The 17,874-nt window shown below is 42.2% G+C and overlaps 1 protein-coding gene across 2 annotated transcripts in view; it reads right to left on the bottom strand.

The window, feature by feature from the left end:
- Positions 1–1,474: 1,474 nt before the first annotated feature.
- Positions 1,475–17,874, bottom strand: part of LOC115159655 (dual specificity testis-specific protein kinase 2) — a 29,426-nt gene continuing 13,026 nt past the window's right edge. For both annotated transcript variants that reach the window (XM_029709592.1, XM_029709593.1), the window contains 8 exons: positions 10,766–10,962; positions 9,566–9,687; positions 9,404–9,452; positions 8,892–9,041; positions 4,261–4,437; positions 3,858–3,941; positions 2,796–2,882; positions 1,475–2,324 (listed from right to left, as the gene is read on the bottom strand). In XM_029709592.1, the coding sequence (XP_029565452.1) occupies positions 2,223–2,324; positions 2,796–2,882; positions 3,858–3,941; positions 4,261–4,437; positions 8,892–9,041; positions 9,404–9,452; positions 9,566–9,687; positions 10,766–10,962 (968 nt within the window). In that variant the 3' untranslated portion in view covers positions 1,475–2,222. The remainder of the gene's footprint in view (positions 2,325–2,795; positions 2,883–3,857; positions 3,942–4,260; positions 4,438–8,891; positions 9,042–9,403; positions 9,453–9,565; positions 9,688–10,765; positions 10,963–17,874) is intronic.

The raw sequence follows: 17,874 nt of genomic DNA, 5'->3' as shown, positions 1-17,874 counted from the left end.
AGGTCCCCCTGCTCAAGAATACATATACATGTCCGTCTGAAGTTTGCCAATGAACATCTGAATGATTCAGAGGACAACTGGTGAAAGTGTTGTGGTCAGATGAGACCAAAATGGAGCTCTTTGGCATCAACTCAACTCGCCGTGTTTGGAGGAGGAGGAATGCTGCCTATGACCCCAAGAACACCATCTCCACCGTCAAACATGGAGGTGTAAACATTATGCTAAGGGGACAGGACAACTTCACCGCATCATTTGACGGGGCCATGTACTGTCAAATTTTGGGTGAGAACCTCCTTCCCTCAGCCAGGGCATTGAAAATGGTTCGTGGATGGGTATTCCAGCATGACAATGACCCAAAACACACAGCCAAGGCAACAAAGGAGTAGCTCAAGAAGAAGCACATTAAGGTCCTGGAGTGGCCTAGCCAGTCTCCAGACCTTAATCCCATAGAAATTCTGTGGAGGGAGCTGAAGGTTCGAGTTGCCAAACGTCAGCCTCGAAACCTTAATGACTTGGAGAAGATCTGCAAAGAGGAGTGGGACAAAATCCCTCCTGAGATGTGTGCAAACCTGGTGGCCAACTACAAGAAACGTCTGACCTCTGTGATTGCCAACAAGGGTTTTGCCAACAAGTACTAAGTCATGTTTTGCAGAGGGGTCAAATACTTATTTCCCTCATTAAAATGGAAATAATTTTATAATGTTTTTGACGTGTTTTTTCTGGATTTTTTTGTTGTTATTCTGTCTCTCACTATTCATATAAACCTACCATTAAAATTATAGACTGATCATTTCTTTGTAAGTGGGCAAACGTACAAAATCAGCAGGGGATCAAATACTTTTTTCCCCCGCTGTACTTAACACTGGCCACCTCTGTTAATCTCCAACAGAACCGTGTTGACGTTAGAAACCAGAAAGAAAGGAAATGAGAGAAAGAGTGTTGTTTGGTCCTTACCCACACAGTAGCACAATTCCTTCATCCTATAGATTTCAGCCATGTACTGTAACAGTCACTTCTAGTGCAATGTAATCCTGACTCCTGTAATCCTGCTGCAGTCCACCATTACCTCACTGTTAAATGACATCATTCAGATGACTACTTTAACAGAGGGAGGGATTTATTTTTGGATTGTGTCACCACTTGGACTGGCTGATGAAAGAAAGGGGGAGAAGTCCTACATAAATGTTATTTTAAAATCAGGGGTTTCCAACTTTTTACCCTCAGGACCCCCGTTTTCACATTTGAAAAATGTCACACCCCTCTGCCCGTTTTCTATTTATTATTGTTTATTGAGATGGTGTATTTAATATAGACTACCAGCTTGATTTTGTTTCATTTTAGGGACCAAGGAAAATGTAGCTGTTTTTAAGCTAATTTCCTGCAATTCTACGTAGTTTAAGAAGACTCGTGACATCTTTTAGATGGGCTATTTAATAATAATGGATAAGGAAAATAAAGTCTAGACCCGATTTCCTCAAATGTTATTCCGCTACCAAATATGTTTTATTATGATCATTTTATTATAGATACTCTTTTACAGAAAGTGAATAGATCAATTGATAGCGACAGAGCCACATATTGTATAAGATTACTTCCCAAGCAGTCCAATTTCCTCGACTTTAGAAGGTCGTAGCTAAGCTTCTGAATGTCAGAGACAAACCAAAGATATTCCCATGTGCATCAGAGTTGCGTCTTAGACAATTAACTGCATGTTTCTAGCCTAAAGCATTGCAGATCTAGGTTGGGAACCCCTGTTTTAAATGATGATATTATGATAGAAGAGAATAGACGGATCAGGACTACTCGGACAGTCCTCCTTATGCACTATTTACAAATAAGGATTTCTACATCCTTAACTTAAAGTGGAATAATAACATCATATAATACAACTTAAGAGCCAGGAGGAAATGCTCCTAGGGAATTGTTTTGTCTGTTTCGACCCCCCCCCTTTCAAATGGACCCACACTAGCTGAGTATGTACTGTAGAAAGACAGTGGGGGGTGATGAGTGTTGAACTTCCAGTGATCCGGTTCTGTTTCAGAGAAACACACAGAGTCAACAGGAGGAGCTGCATTATGAGCCCTACACCTGGTTCCTGTAGAGCGGACCTGAACTATAAAGTGCCTCTGCTGTATAAGACTGGGGTGGCTGCCTGCTGCGTCCACATTGTCCTCCGTTCCAGGGGAGGAGGGCTGAGGGGGGTACACAGTGACCCCACCCCCTCACCCAGTGGTCAGGTTTGAGTCAGGGGGTTCCAGGCTCTCAGCGATGTCCTCCAACTCATCCAGCAGCTCTGAGAAGGAGGGTCTCCGAAACGCATCCATCTGAACCACAGAACAAGAGGACAACATGAGTCCATCTGAACCATAGGACAAGAGGACAACATGAGTCCATCTGAACCATAGGACAACATGAGTCCATCTGAACCTCAGGACAACATGAGTGATATTCTACAGTAGATGGCAAATGCATATCTTTCTTACACTCTCGTAGTTGAGGCAAACTCTATGACCGGGATACGAAGCATGTTATAGTGCTGTTAAAGCGCTATGCACTGAAATACAGACAATGAGAGATCACATTCATGATAAACGCTGCAGATGTTGGCTCAAACCTAAATTCCTTTAAAAAGCACACCTAAAAAAAGAGCTGTGTTTGTCGGTCAATGTCCCTCCTAATGAATCCCGGCTTAAGTCTCCTTTTCTGAGACATTCTCTCACATTCACTCTCTAACATTGTCTCTCAGCGTCTCTCTCCGTTTCCCCTCACACTCCCTCCCTCCAGTCCACACTCACCAGACAGCAGTTGGCTGACAGCTCCAGGATGCGTCGTGGACAACCCTGGACCATCTCACTGAAGGCCTCAACGTCTAGACCATAGTCCTGCAGAGAGAACAAACAGTGTCAACTGCACTGTCCACCATGTACGGGCCCATAGAGCATCACTAAGTAGTTACAGGTTAGAGAGCCTGATCAGATAACCAATGTACGTCATGGCAAACAAGGAAAGTCTTGAGATCCCCACTATTGTATACAGGCTACTGTATACCTCAGTTTTGATCATCAGGGACTACTGATGAATTTGCAGAACACATACTGTATAGATAGGATAGCAGTGTGACTAACTGACCCTGCGGTCCTCCCACTTCTAATGACAAATGTCACAAATAAATCAAATTTATGTGAAACCTCAACGAGCACATTAAAGTCTCTCTCTGCTGCCTGTCTCTGACCTTGTCTTGATCACCCCAGGGATGACAGACAGGGACATTAGATGACTCATTTCACCATCATCTACATGCAAATGGCACTGTCACTAATAGCCTAATAACTAAGAGTACTATCAAGTAACAAGACTGCTAATTGCCAAATTATGTTGCAGGATCACATTCAATATAATGTCTGAGTTGTGAGGAAATACATTTAATTAACTCATAGCTCAGTTGTTGTATAATTTCCACGTGTGTATTGCCAGTCTAAATCTAGTAGTCTATGGTTCTTTGGTTTTGATAAGTGTGTGTGTGTGTGTGTGTTTAACTATCCTTGTGGGTACCAGAAGTCCTTATAAGGATAGTAAAACAAGGAACAATTGGACAAGTTGGGACATTTTTCCAGTCCCCACAAGGAAAAATGCTATTTTAGGCTTAGGTGTTAGGGTTACAATTGGGGTCAGGGTTAAAATTAAGGTTAGGGGTTACGGTTAGGTATAGTTTTGGGGTTACGGTTAGACTTAGGGTTATGGGTTAGGTTAGATTTAAGGTTAGGGAAAATACAATTTTGGATAGAAATCAATTATTTGGTCCCCACAAGGATAGCAATACAAAACTGTGTGTGTGTGTGTGTATGTTTTTAATTTACCCGTGTTCTGGGAAGGATCTCGGGATCTGCTGAGATCCGGCCCAAAATCTCACACAGCATGATGCCAAAAGAGAAGACATCCACCTGGAGGAAGAAGTTATGTTATTGACTTTATCGTCCTAATTCCATTCCATTAATGAATTAAATCAATTAAATTAATGTTTTGAATAGATTATAATAGGATCAGATGTAAGTATTTTCTATAATTTAGTGGAAACCATGAAATAAAATTCAGGTTATTTCTATATCAGGGTGTAAGACTGTCAGCGTCCCAAATGGCATCCTCTTCCCTTTTTAGTGCACTGCTTTCAACCAGGGCCCATAGACTTCTGGTCAAAAGCAGTGCACTCAATAGGGAATAGGGTGCTATTTGGGATGCAGAGAGTGCGTGTAGGCTACCTACCTTGCGGTCGTAGGGTTCCCCTCGGAGCATCTCGGGGGCCATCCAGAAGGCAGAACCCACCAGAGACATCTTCCTCTCTGGGTCGTTAGCTGGCAGCTCCACCATTACCTCCCTGGCCAGACCAAAATCTGTAACCACCGCCTCCCTGCCCCGAGACGTCTCCCGTATCAGACAGTTCTGCACACACACAATGTTCAGACAACGTTAGGCAACTGTTCTGCACACACACAATGTTCAGACAATGTTAGGCAACTGTTCTGCACACACACAATGTTCAGACAATGTTAGACAACTGCTCTGCACACACACACAATGTTCAGACAATGTTAGACAACTGTTCTGCACACACACAATGTTCAGACAATGTTAGGCAACTGTTCTGCACACACACAATGTTCAGACAATGTTAGACAACTGTTCTGCACACACACAATGTTCAGACAATGTTAGACAACTGCTCTGCACACACACACAATGTTCAGACAATGTTAGACAACTGTTCTGCACAAACACAATGTTAGGCAACTGTTCTGCACACACACACAATGCTCAGACAACGTTAGACAACTGTTCTGCACACACACACAATGTTCAGACAATGTTAGACAACTGTTCTGCACACACACACACAATGTTCAGACAATGTTAGACAACTGTTCTGCACACACACACAATGTTCAGACAATGTTAGACAACTGTTCTGCACACACACACACAATGTTCAGACAATGTTAGACAACTGTTCTGCACACACACACACAATGTTCAGACAATGTTAGGCAACTGTTCTGCACACACAATGTTCAGACAATGTTAGGCAACTGTTCTGCACACACACAATGTTCAGACAATGTTAGACAACTGTTCTGCACAAACACAATGTTCAGACAATGTTAGGCAACTGCTCTGCACACACACAATGTTCAGACAATGTTAGGCAACTGTTCTGCACACACACAATGTTCAGACAACGTTAGACAACTGTTCTGCACACACACACAATGTTCAGACAATGTTAGACAACTGCTCTGCACACACACAATGTTCAGACAATGTTAGGCAACTGTTCTGCACACACACAATGTTCAGACAATGTTAGACAACTGTTCTGCACACACACAATGTTCAGACAATGTTAGACAACTGCTCTGCACACACACAATGTTCAGATAATGTTAGACAACTGCTCTGCACACACACACACAATGTTCAGACAATGTTAGACAACTGTTCTGCACACACACACACAACATTCAGGCAACGTTAGACAACTCTGCACACAGCCAACGGTTCTGCACACTGGTCACTGCTATCAAATCTATTCAAAATGTACGATACAGTAGTCATAAAAATGTATTCATAAATGTACAGTAGATATTCATAGAGCTGGGACTCACTAGAAAGGCAATAAATGAAGTCCTTACTGTCACACTGCAGTGCAACATGTTGACCACAAGAGGCCAGTGTGACACTTCTACATCCACACAACAGTCATGTTAACCTTCTCCATTATATCTGCGTTTGAGCCTGAGGTAGTAACCTAATTCCATAGACCATATATTCATATGTTTCTACATGATATGAAACACCTCTTTATTCACTGTTTGAATACTGACAGTTATGAATTATCACTGTGCTGGAGGTCAAACGCAGTGGGGTAAAGTACTTAAGTAAAAATACTTAAATCGTTTTTGGGGGTATCTGTTCTTTACTTGATTATTTATATTTTTTGACAACTTTTACTTCACTACATTCCTAAAGGAAATATTTTACTTTTTACTCCCTGACACCCAAAAGTACTCATTACATTTGAAATGATTAGCAGGACAGGAAAATGGTCCAATTCACACACTTATCAAGAGAACATCCCTGGTCATCCCTACTGCCTCTGATCTGGAGGACTCACTAAACACAAATGCTTCATTTGTAAATGATGTCTGAGTGTTGGAGATGGCCCCTGGCTATATGTACATTTAAAAAACAAGAAAATGGTGCCATCTGGCGTGCTTAATAAAAGGAATTGTAAATGATTTATACTTTTACTTTTGACATTTAAGTATATTTAAAACCAAATACTTTTACTCAAGTAATATTTTGGTGGGTGACTTACTGGAGTCATTTTCTATTTAGGTATCTTTACTCTTACTCAAGTATGACAATTTGGAGTACTTTACCCACCACTGGTCAAACCACACAATTCTCACATGGACAAAGAGGCACAGCGACAGCGAAAAATGTAAAACAATCATAACATTGGATGTGACTGTGAAAAGACACTTCAGATTCGTTCCTCTGTCATTTTCTGAGCTGACTATTGCTCCTGCATTAGGACAAACAGTACCCATCTGAAACCAGCTGGTTCAGCAGGCTGCCTCATAATCCAGTCTGAAACGTCCCTTCACCAACCATCCTCTCTGAACAGTGAATTATTGAGATGTAACCTGTGGCCATTTTGTTGGCCCAATACTATTGCTGGCAGAGTAGTCCCTCTAGACAGATGGGTTGCCTCCCACAATGTACCAATGCTCCAGCTTACACGTCTATAGAAGTTCCGGCGTTAGTTGGGACAGAAAGGACAAGCTGGAAATGGGACGTGAGTCACCGATGATGTCACTACTGTATCCACTTGTTACCCTAGCTAAATATGAGTACAATTCCCACCCCCATTTTAAGCCTCACCTACACAAACTTTGGATTTGTTGGGAGAGTTGTCTGTCTGAAGAGTAACCTTCTCAGAACAACTGTTTTTCCCCTTTCAAAATGTCCAAGAGAATCCGACATCCTGGGTCTGGGTTTCTGAGACTAATGACAGATCGGAACAGTAAGGTTCGACCAATAGGTCAGTGACAGTGATTTAGACAGTATGGGTATCTCGACCTATGGGCCAGTGATTTAGACAGTATGGGTATCTCGACCTATGGCCCAGCGGTTAGACAGAGTATCTGTGTTATTTAAAACAGAATTCGGCCTATATCTCTATAACTCTCTATCCCTGGTGCTGCTGGGAGACATGACTGGTTCTAGTAAGAGCATGCAGGGCGTTTCCTGCCACACCATGGGCCTGTAATTACAGAGCAATGGGGCAATGGGAGAATCACACCCACCACAACCCATAATCTCATGACTGATGTGGTTTACTACCAAAGAGAGGAGTTTGGAATGGGATGGATAGATCATGAGAAAGGGAGATGTGAGTGTGTGCATACTTGTATATAAACAAACCCTTGCATAATGTTCACAGAGAATTATCCAGGAGGTGGAAACGCCCAACCTCAGCCCCCTCTTACTTGTTTTCTAGACTAGGGTCCTGTCCAGGGGGTGTACTTGTACATTATACTGCCTCACACTATAGAAACATGAGATAGGCTTCTGTCCTATGGGCTGTTCTGGTTTGGACAAGGCTTATTTACTGTACATTGACATTCCTGTCAATGTGGGGTTTTGTTTCAGTTATGGGCCTTCCCAGAATCTGGCCCTGCTATTAAGACCTTCTCAAAGGCTGCATCCCAAATGGCACTCTATTACCTAAACAATTCACTACTTTTTAGGGAATAGGTGCTATTTGGGATGCAACCTTTGAGAAGGTCTAAAATAGCAGGGCCAGATTCTGGGAAGGCCCATAACTGAAACAAAAGCCCACATTGACAGGAATGCCTCCCCTACAGTGAGATTCAGTCAGTGGTTAGTGATATCTGAGGCAGAATCCCTGTAATCTGCCTATGCTGGAAAAAACAAGCTTTGTCATAACTAAACCGGCATGAATAAGAGGAAACACTGTTTCAAAGAGGACTTAAAGTTGTCCAGTGGGACTAATACAGGCTATGAAGAATGCCAACCCTGCAGCTTAGCATTTGTGTTGTATACAGTGACAGGTTCAGTTTGGCTAAAGCTAGTACAGGTACAGTAGGCACTAGGTTAGGTCCTTATTATGTGTGTTAGTGTATAGTGCAGGTAGAGTGGATATCTATCTATGTCAGGGTTTTTCAACTGGCGGCCCAAGGGGATTTTATTTGCTCCCGCCCAAGTTTTCTGAGCAAAATAAAAAGTATAAAATGGTTTGTTAGACATAAAAGACTGTAAAAACACCAGAAAATCAGCTCCAATTGATTTTTATTTAGGAAATCTGTTCGAATATTCCTGTGCATAATAGAGAGATATGTGATCGTATACAAAAGTAAGCAAGGTTTGAAATGATTATGTTTTAGTCAAATATGATATCTGTTTGGGCTTCTTGCAGTCAATTTACAGTCTACAAATTATTTGTAATTATGTTCCGGCCCCCTGACCATCCGCTCCAGAAAAAAGTGAGCCGAGGCTGAATCAAGTTGACGACCTCTGATCTACGTGCTGGAGAAAATAGTCGGCTGACCCTAGTTATCTGATTTACAGATAAAGAAATAACCAGAAACATATACTGTACTTGTCCTTGATACCTTCAATCAACATGGAAAAAGATTGTCAAATGAAAGTCATGTGCGTTTTTTAAATTAAAAGCCCAGATTGCATTAGTAGTGTACTTTGCTCTGGCACCACTGTAGTCCTCTGTCCAGACGAGACCCTGGCAGTGCTGTGTGTGTGTGTGTGTGTGTGTGTGTGTGTGTGTGTGTGTGTGTGTGTGTGTGTGTGTAAACCTTGGAGTTGAGGTCTCTGTGGTAGATGTTCTTGTAGTGCAGGTAGGTCATGCCCCTGCTGATGTCACAGGCCAGGTCCACCTTCTCCCTCCAACACAGAGACACGTCCTCCTGGGCCAGGAGGTCCTCCAGACAGCCCCCACTCACATACTGACACAACACAGAGAGGGGGTGCATTAGTACCATAGAGATCCTATATTTATGTCTATGGAGATGGATCCTTTATTCAGTACCATATAAAGTACATAGATATCCTATTTCCATGGTTAAACACATACTTAGCAATCTATTCCCTTCAACAACTGTGACTACTGCCAGATGCACAGCCAGATGCACAAATACAGAGGGAGAGTACCATAAAGAATTTACATGTGTCTATGGAGATGGGTTATACCATAGAGATAATCATTTCTGTGGGTTTTACACAAGGATACCAATCTGTGGATTCTACGGTGAGATGCACAGATACTGAGAGGAAAATGTTGGTGTCCTAAGTGATTAAGGACACTTACCTCCAGTATTGGGTACAGCTTTTCTTCTCGCACACAGATTCCAAGATACCTGTGAGGATAATAATAGTTTGCATTACTTTCAGTTTTACATTTTTTTTTGCAACTCCTACACATCTTCCTCTAATAACAAGCATTTGTCATATATGTTGGAAAGGGACTGACCTGACAATGTTAGGGTGTGAGAGCTTCTGCAGTAGACTGATCTCTCGTACGATGCTGTCCTGGTCCACGTCGTTCTTATAGATCTTGACCACCATCACTTTCCTCGTTGTGCTGTGAGACACCTAGACAACAAAGGGCGTTATATATTTACAGAGCGGATGTTGCTCAGCTTTGATTGACAACAGTTGGACGATCTCACTATTGTGTATTTGGACAAGTTGTAAACAAGGCTGGATCTCCATGAACTAGAGCCAGGGTAACAAAACAAACAATGCAGTTTCTTGCAAGATGAAAATGTGCTGAGACTAGAGCAACAGAATCTTAGCAGTCTTGATCTCTTCCTGAGGTGAGTTAACTACATCCTATTGTCTCTGTGAGGACAGACTGGTTCCGTGGTACGCTACGTTCCCTCCACAGTAGCATTCTCTGGTTGTGTCCCAAATGGCAACCTATTCCCTATGTAGTACACTACCTTTGACCAGGGCCCATATGTCAAAAGACTTGCCCTACATAGGGAGCCATTTGGGAGACAGCCTGGCACAGGTTCCTGAACCATCACACTGGCTGACTGACTGTGCATCTGTAATCACCCTCCTTTCAGGACTTTATATCGCCATCTCTGATCCGTATCTGAGCGTCTGGGAGTTCTATCTCAACACAAACATGCACGGTGGCCCTGCATGACGGCCCTGCTACAGAGCCATTGTGACCTGACATTACCTCCAAGAACTACTAGGACTGTTGAAGATGCTGCCGGTGTTCAGTCATTAGCATTAAGCTGTGTTCCTATGTCTCGTGGGCATGTGAATGCAGAGAAGGACATGTCTGCAGTGTAATTACTTGGGCATGTTGTGGCTGCTGCTCTGAAGAGTGCTTCAGGGATCAGCCAAGGCATCATGTTTTCAGTTAACACCCGAGTTGGTAGTACACAAAATGTAGGTTGCTCTTTGGTTGGGACTATAATTTATGTATTGGCTTCTGTGAAATATGTCATAATACACTTATCAGGATGCCATATACAGCATGATGGCATTTTTGAACACTTTTGTAACTGAAACAAACATGAAATATGGAAAGTAAATCATAGGCAAGGGGTGTAGAAAGTCAGTTATTTTTTGTACTCTCTTTCACACACGTTGATGTATTCACAAGCACACACAAATGTATTTTTTAGCCATGTACAAATTGGACCGTTCATACCTTGTACACCTTGGAGAAGAAGCCACTCCCAATCAGCTCGGCACTGAAGTCTTCCCAGAATTCCAGTTTGCGGACAGCGGTGCGAAGCTTCTGCCAGCGGTCCACCTGGCAGTAGGTGTCTGCTACCTCTCCGAGCAGCGTGGGGCTGCTGGGTTCAGGGGTCACCTCTAATTCACACCTCATCCTGGACAGCTCGTCTAGAGAAGCACAGGGTCAGACACTCAGTCTCATTCACTATCCCTATCCCAGTGTTAAAGCCATCAGAGGAACTAGAATTATCACAATGCTCTGCTTTAATCCAGAAATATTGGCGGCAAACACTCAAAACTATACTGTGCAGCCATGATTGGGCCTTGGAGGGAATAGGCACACCCACCTGACAGCCAGGCCCACCCACTGGGGAGCTAGGCCCAGCCAATCAGAATGAGTTTCTCCACAAAAGGGCTTTAGATGATCAGATGTTCTTGCAGGTGAAGAAGTCAGATGTGGAGGTGTGGTTGGTTGTGAGGCTGGCTGAACCTACTGCCAAATTCTCTAAAACAATGCTGTAGGCTGTTTATGGTAGAGAAATTAACATTATATTATCTGGAAACAGCTCTGGTCTACATTTTTTTTAACTAGGCAAGTCAGTTAAGAACAAATTATTATTTTACAATGACGGTCTACCCCGGCCAAACTCTCCCCTATCCGGACGACGCTGGGCCAATTGTGCTCCGCCCTATGGGAATTCCTGCAGTCAGCACACCAATTGCACACTCCCTCAAAACTTGAGATATATGTGGCATTGTGTTGTGTGACAAAACTGCACATTTGAAAGTGGCCATTTATTTTCCCCTAAACAAGGTGCACCTGTGTAATGATCATGCTGTTTAACCAGCTTCTTGATATGCTACACCTGACAGGTGGATTGATTATCTTGGGAAAGGAGAAATGCTCACCAACATGGATGTAAACAAATCTGTGCATTTTCTTTTTGAGAAATAAGATTTGTGCACGTATGGAACATTTCTGGGATCTTTTATTTCAGCTCATGAAACAGGAGGCCAACACTTTACATGTTGCGTTTATATTTTTGCTCAGTGTAGTAAAAATGAGAAAAAAGGTTTCTGAAAAAGGAAATGTTTTTGATCTTGAAATAAAATGGGGGCGATTTGAAAGGGAAATATACTCATTTAAAATGCAAATGAAACAGATTCTGAGGAAAGGGAAAACATTTTGATGAGATGAAAGACATTGTGAGATGAAACCATAATTTGCACTCAAAGATCTTTTTAATGCATACAATTAATTGCAAATAACTTAGCAATTTCCTTCTAAGTATTTAATGGGAATTATTTTATAAATTCCTCAGCTGTATTTTATTTACTGTAACTAAGTACTGATGTTCGTACCTTTGACCTGTTTAACTGCCAGTATCAAATGTCTACCAGTGTTGAATGTGATGGTTAAAGTTTGACGCCACACTGAGCCGAGGGAATACTGATAATGTATCTATGACACTGTGATTCTGTAGCCGCTGATGTTGTGTCTGCCTCCCAGCATCTCTGCCTGGTGTTTACAGTACATTTGCTACCGTCAGATTAGAATATAAAAGGGGCCTGTCTCTGCTAGACATTTTTTCTGCTTCTGTGCGGGAGGTATATCGCTGTTGCAACTTGTATTAAACTGAAACATTATGATTGACTATATCCATGACTGCTCTTCTCTTTTGTTCACCTGAAAATCCCCTTTACAAAGTGTTTTTTTACTTGCCCAGCATAACTATGACAGGTTTAAAACCCATCTGGAGATGCACAATCACGGTTTAGATTCATTATTCTTTGCTTATGCGTTGTGTAGCCTAAAACTACAAATACATACTGTACATAGGCAGAGGTCTATGACACCATCACAACAGCATATGTCATTGTTCCTTTCAGCTCCAAGGCAGAAAACAATTATACCAGGATGAGGCCTTGGCTACTGTATCTAACACCTGCTCAAGGCCAAACAACCTCCTGTTTGTTGTCTGTTCACACAGATTCCATCAGACAAGCTTCTCATAGCTTCTGCAAATGGTGCGTGGTTGAAAAGAGTTCTGCTAAATATTTTCATCATGATGATCAGATAAGGTATGCATGAGAATACATTTAGTGGGAGAGCATACATGGTGACAGAGATAGAATCAAGTCAGTTTTATGTGTAGAACATTGCCATAATAAATAATGTTACTATCTAGTGCAACAGAAGCATGAAAAGTCCATTAACTAGGAAGAAGTCACGAGAAACTAGATTCTTCAGTGTTCACAAATCCACTAAGGTCAGTTTAGATCCACTAAGGTCAGGAGGTAGATGGATTGGGGGGCAGGATGGCGTGAGGGGGGGGAATTACATGCTGACTACACCGGCCACGCGCATGTGTCCACGTGCGCCATCGCCCGCATGTCAATTTCATCCATACACACCAGACGCGATGATAACATGCAGGTTAAAATACCAAAATCAACTGTGAACCAACTATATTAATTTGGGGGCATGTCGAAACACACATGAAACATTCATGGATATTTAGCCATCTAGCTGTCGCTAGCTAGGTTGCCCTGGGAGATAAACATTGGGTTGTTATTTTACCGGAAATGCATATGTCCTCTTTTTAGCTTTATCTTTGTAGAATTTTGACCTGAAATCATACAAAATCTTTAATTAATCTCACCTGGTTTGTCTTTCAGTCATCCATGTGGGTTTGTATCTTCCAATAAGGAGGGGACTTACAGCACGTGGAGAACCAAGTTCTATTTTAGAGCTTGGCTACGCAGATCCGCGTTCACACGAGCTGTGTTGGTGAAATGACTGAATAACATGTGTGTAAATACATTTTGCAACATGCACTAAACGTGGTCGGTGGAGTTTACATGTTAGAGTGGAGATTAGACAGAGACAGCGAACCCAGGGGACCTCTGACCAGGCGCCAGGCCAAACACAGGTCATATAAAAGTCATACGTATACATGCCCCTGTATCACACCTCCCTGCCATGTACACACACAGGCCACTGGCTCCAGAACAAGGCTTTAAGACAGGGGCTTCCTCAGAGTCTTTCGAGCACAGTAAGGTCATAAATCCACAAAAATACAGTATATCTGGGCAGACAAGCCAATGTTGATTAGCTGTAAACTCAACTGTGTCTTTGTTTTCAAAGTTCTCTCTCTCTCTCTCTCTCTCTCTCTCTCTCTCAAGATCAAAAGTCAGTTTTAACACGAGTGATCTATTATTTGGGTGGTCGATTAGGTTACACTCACATGCAAACATACAGCCTTTACCCTGGAGTGTGTAACGTAGAGGGGTGAGATCATGAGGGCCACATGAGCTCACCGTCCAGCCCTGGGCCAATGTGAAGTTGTAAGTGTGTTGGTGTGGGGATAGATTTGGTTTACTAGTGGCTCCTAGTAAACCATAAATTACTTGTTGACTGTCCTATAGGTTATAATTATGTTTAAATTGTCAATATTTGTGTACTTCTCTTATGACTTTAAAAATGTACAGTACCAGTCAAAAGTTTGTACACACCTACTCATTCAAGGGTTTTTCTTTATTTGTACTGTTTTCTACATTGTAGAATAATAGCGAAGACATCAAAACATATGGAATCATATAGTAACAAAAAAGTGTTAAACAAATCAAAATATATTTTATATTCCTCAAAGTAGCCACCCTTTGCCTTGATGACAGCTTTGCACACTCTTGGCATTCTCTCTACCAGCTTCACCTGGAATGTTTTTCCAACATTCTTGAAGGAGTTCCCACATATGCTGAGCACTTGTTGGCTGCTTTTCCTTTATGAATACAAAGGGTTATGTTTGGGACAAATCCAACACAACACAACACCATGAGGCCAAAGGAAAACCTGGTTCTACTTTCTACTAGACACTGGGAGATGAATTCCCCTTTAACCTTTTAGCTGGATAATAACCTAACACAAGGCCAAATCAACACTGGAGTTGCTTACCAGTTACAGTTTTGACTTAAATCTGCTTGAAAATCTATAGCAAGACCTGAAAATGGTTATTTAGCAATGATCAACAACCAATGTGACAGAGCATGAAGAATTTTCAAAAGAATAATGGGCAAATTTGGCACAATCCAGGTGTGGAAAGCTCTTTGAGACTTAAACAGAAAGACTCACAGCTGTAATCGCTGCCAAAGGTGACTCAGGGTTGTGAATACTTATGTAAATTAGATATTTCTGCATTTCATTTTCTGAAAAAAGTCTGAAAAACATGTTTTCACTTTGTCATTGTGGGGTATTGTGTGTAGATGGTTGAGATAAAAAATATATACTTATTAAAGCAATTTTGAATTCAGGCTGTAACACAACACAATGTGGAATAAGTCAAGGGGCATGAATACTTTCTGTAGGCACTGTATTTATTTTACCAGGCAGGTCAATTGAAACAATTATTTTAAACGTATTTACAAAGGCCTGGAAATTGAATCACGAATCAAATTGATGGAAATAAATCATGAAAGAGAGAGAGAGATAGAGAACAAAGAGTAAGTGTGTGTGTGTGTGTGTGTGTGTTACGTACCGCATGACCAATGTGTACAAGACCAATATTATTTCATCAACAACAGCTTAACACGTCAGTGTGGATGATAGACTGTTACATCACCCCAACATTAAAAAGCCATCGCTGCTCAATCCTCAGCCATCTATGACGTGGGGGATTGCCAGTAAAGGCCTTTCTCTTCAACCATCCAACCATATTTATAGCAAATAAATAAACCAACCATTCACAGCACTAGCTCCATCCAATATTTCCTAGGTGGTCCTAGCAGCCACAGTCCACTCTGCAGTCTGCACAGCCATTAGTCCAATGAGTCCATCACTCTAACCCTTGGCTCTCCCTGCAACCCCGGGCCTCCAGACACACCCTCGCACACAATCTACACTATGTATTCAAAAGTTTGTCAAATTTCAGCCCTGCTAGAGTTGCCCCAGTCAACCGTAAGTGCTGTTATTGTGCAGTGGAAACATCTAGAAGAAACAATGTCTCAGCCGCAAAGTGGAAGGTCACACAAGCTCACAGAACAGGACCGGCAAGTACTGAAGGCCGTAGTGTGAGAAAAATTGTCTGTCCTCGGTTGCAATACTCACTACCGAGTTCCAAACTGCCTCTGGAAACAACGTCAGGATAAGAACTGTTAGCCAGGACCTTCAAGAAATAGGTTTCCATGGCCGAGCAGCCACACACAAGCCTAAGATCACCATGCGCAGTGCCAAGCATTGGCTGGAGTGGTGTAAAGCTTGCCACCGTTGGACTCTAGAGCATTGGAACATGTTCTCTGGAGAAATGAATCACGATTCACCATCCGGCAGTATGTAGACTAATTTAGGTTTGGCGGATGCCAGGAGAACGCTACCTGCCCCAATGCATAGTGCCAACTGTAAAGTTTGGTGAAGGAGGCATAATGGTCTGGGGCTGTTTTTCATGGTTCGGGCTAGGCACCTTAGTTCCAGTGAAGGGCAATCTTATCACTACGGAATACAATGACATTCCAGATGATTCTGTGCTTCCAACTTTGTGGCAACAGTTTGGGGAAGGCCCTTTCCTCTTTCAGCATAAAAACACCCCCGTCCACAAAGCGAGGTCAATACAGAAATGGTTTGGCAAGATCGGTGTGGAGTAACTTGACTGGCCTGCACAGAGCCCTGACCTCAACCCCATCAAACACTTTTGGGATGAATTGGAACACCGACTGCGAGCCAGGCCTAATAGCCGAACATCAGTGGCCGACCTAACTAATGCTCTTGTGGCTGAATGGAAGCAAGTCCCCACAGCAATGTTCCAACATCTAGTGGAAAGCCTTCCCAGACGAGTAGAGCCTGTTACAGCAGCAAAGGGGGGGGGGGGGGGGGGGGGGCAACTCCATTTTAATGCCCTTGATTTTGGAATGAGATATTCGACGAGCAGGAGTCCACATACTTTTTGTCATGTAGTGTACTGGTACAAAGCTCCCCTTCCGCAGCTACCGGGCGCTGATTACAAAATCCAGCTGACGTAAACAAGGCATAATGTTGTATACAGAGGACATGTTAGACAACTTACAGTAGAGCTAAAGCCTTTCTACAGGCCCATATAGGATTCATCATCAGCCCATTTAGGTCCCAGAAGGGATTAGTAAGGGATTTACATAGAGAGATGGATCTGAAATCCCTTGACCTTGTCTCATCTCACTAAACATCAAATCCTGCTTTCTCTCTCAGATTTGTGAAAAGATTGCTTCTACTCATCTCTGCATTCACTGCCCTTTGATCCCTTTCATTCCAACATGAGACTTTCAGCACTATGGAATACACAGTTGGGTCCAAAACTATTGATACCATTCATAAAGATGAGCAAAAATTACTGTACAAAATAAATAATTCAAATACTAAGCTATATTGTATTATAACGTTTGTGGAAATTATATTATTTTTCTCTAATACAATTGCTCAGAGAAAGAGCAAGTAATTATTTTTGGTCCAAAAAAAAGGTATGGGTCAAAATTATTGACACCCGTTTTCAATACCTCACCTTGCAAGGATAACAGCAATGAGCCTTTTTCTAAAATGTTTTGAGTTGGAGAACACGTTGGGAAGGATCTTAGACCATTCCTCCATAGAGAATCCTTCCAGATCCTTGATATCCTTTGCCTGTGCTTACAGACTGCCCTCTTCAATTCAAACCACAGGTTTTCAAATGGGTTTCAAGTCTGGAGACTGAGAAGACCATTGCAAACTGTTGATTCTATGGCCAATTAACAATTTCTTTGTGGATTTTGATGTGTGCTGGGGTTATTGTCTTGCTGGAAGATTCACTTGCAGCCAAGTTTCAGCCTCCTGACAGAGAACCAGGTTTTTGGCAAAAATGTGCTGGTACAGGGTTGGTTCATGATGTCATTAACCTTAACAAGGGCTCCAGGACCAGTGGAAGCAAAATAGCCCCATAACATCAAAGATCCACCACCATATTTTATAGTAGGCATGGGGTTATTTTCTGCTGATGTATGTGGACAAAGAAATCTGTTCTCATTCCACTGTATATGCAACCATGATGTACAGTACAGTACAGATATCAACAGAGAGACAGT

The sequence above is a fragment of the Salmo trutta genome, chromosome 23, assembly GCF_901001165.1.
Source record: "Salmo trutta chromosome 23, fSalTru1.1, whole genome shotgun sequence".
NCBI classification, from domain to species: Eukaryota; Metazoa; Chordata; class Actinopteri; order Salmoniformes; family Salmonidae; genus Salmo; species Salmo trutta.
This window is presented reverse-complemented; position numbering and strand designations above follow the sequence as displayed.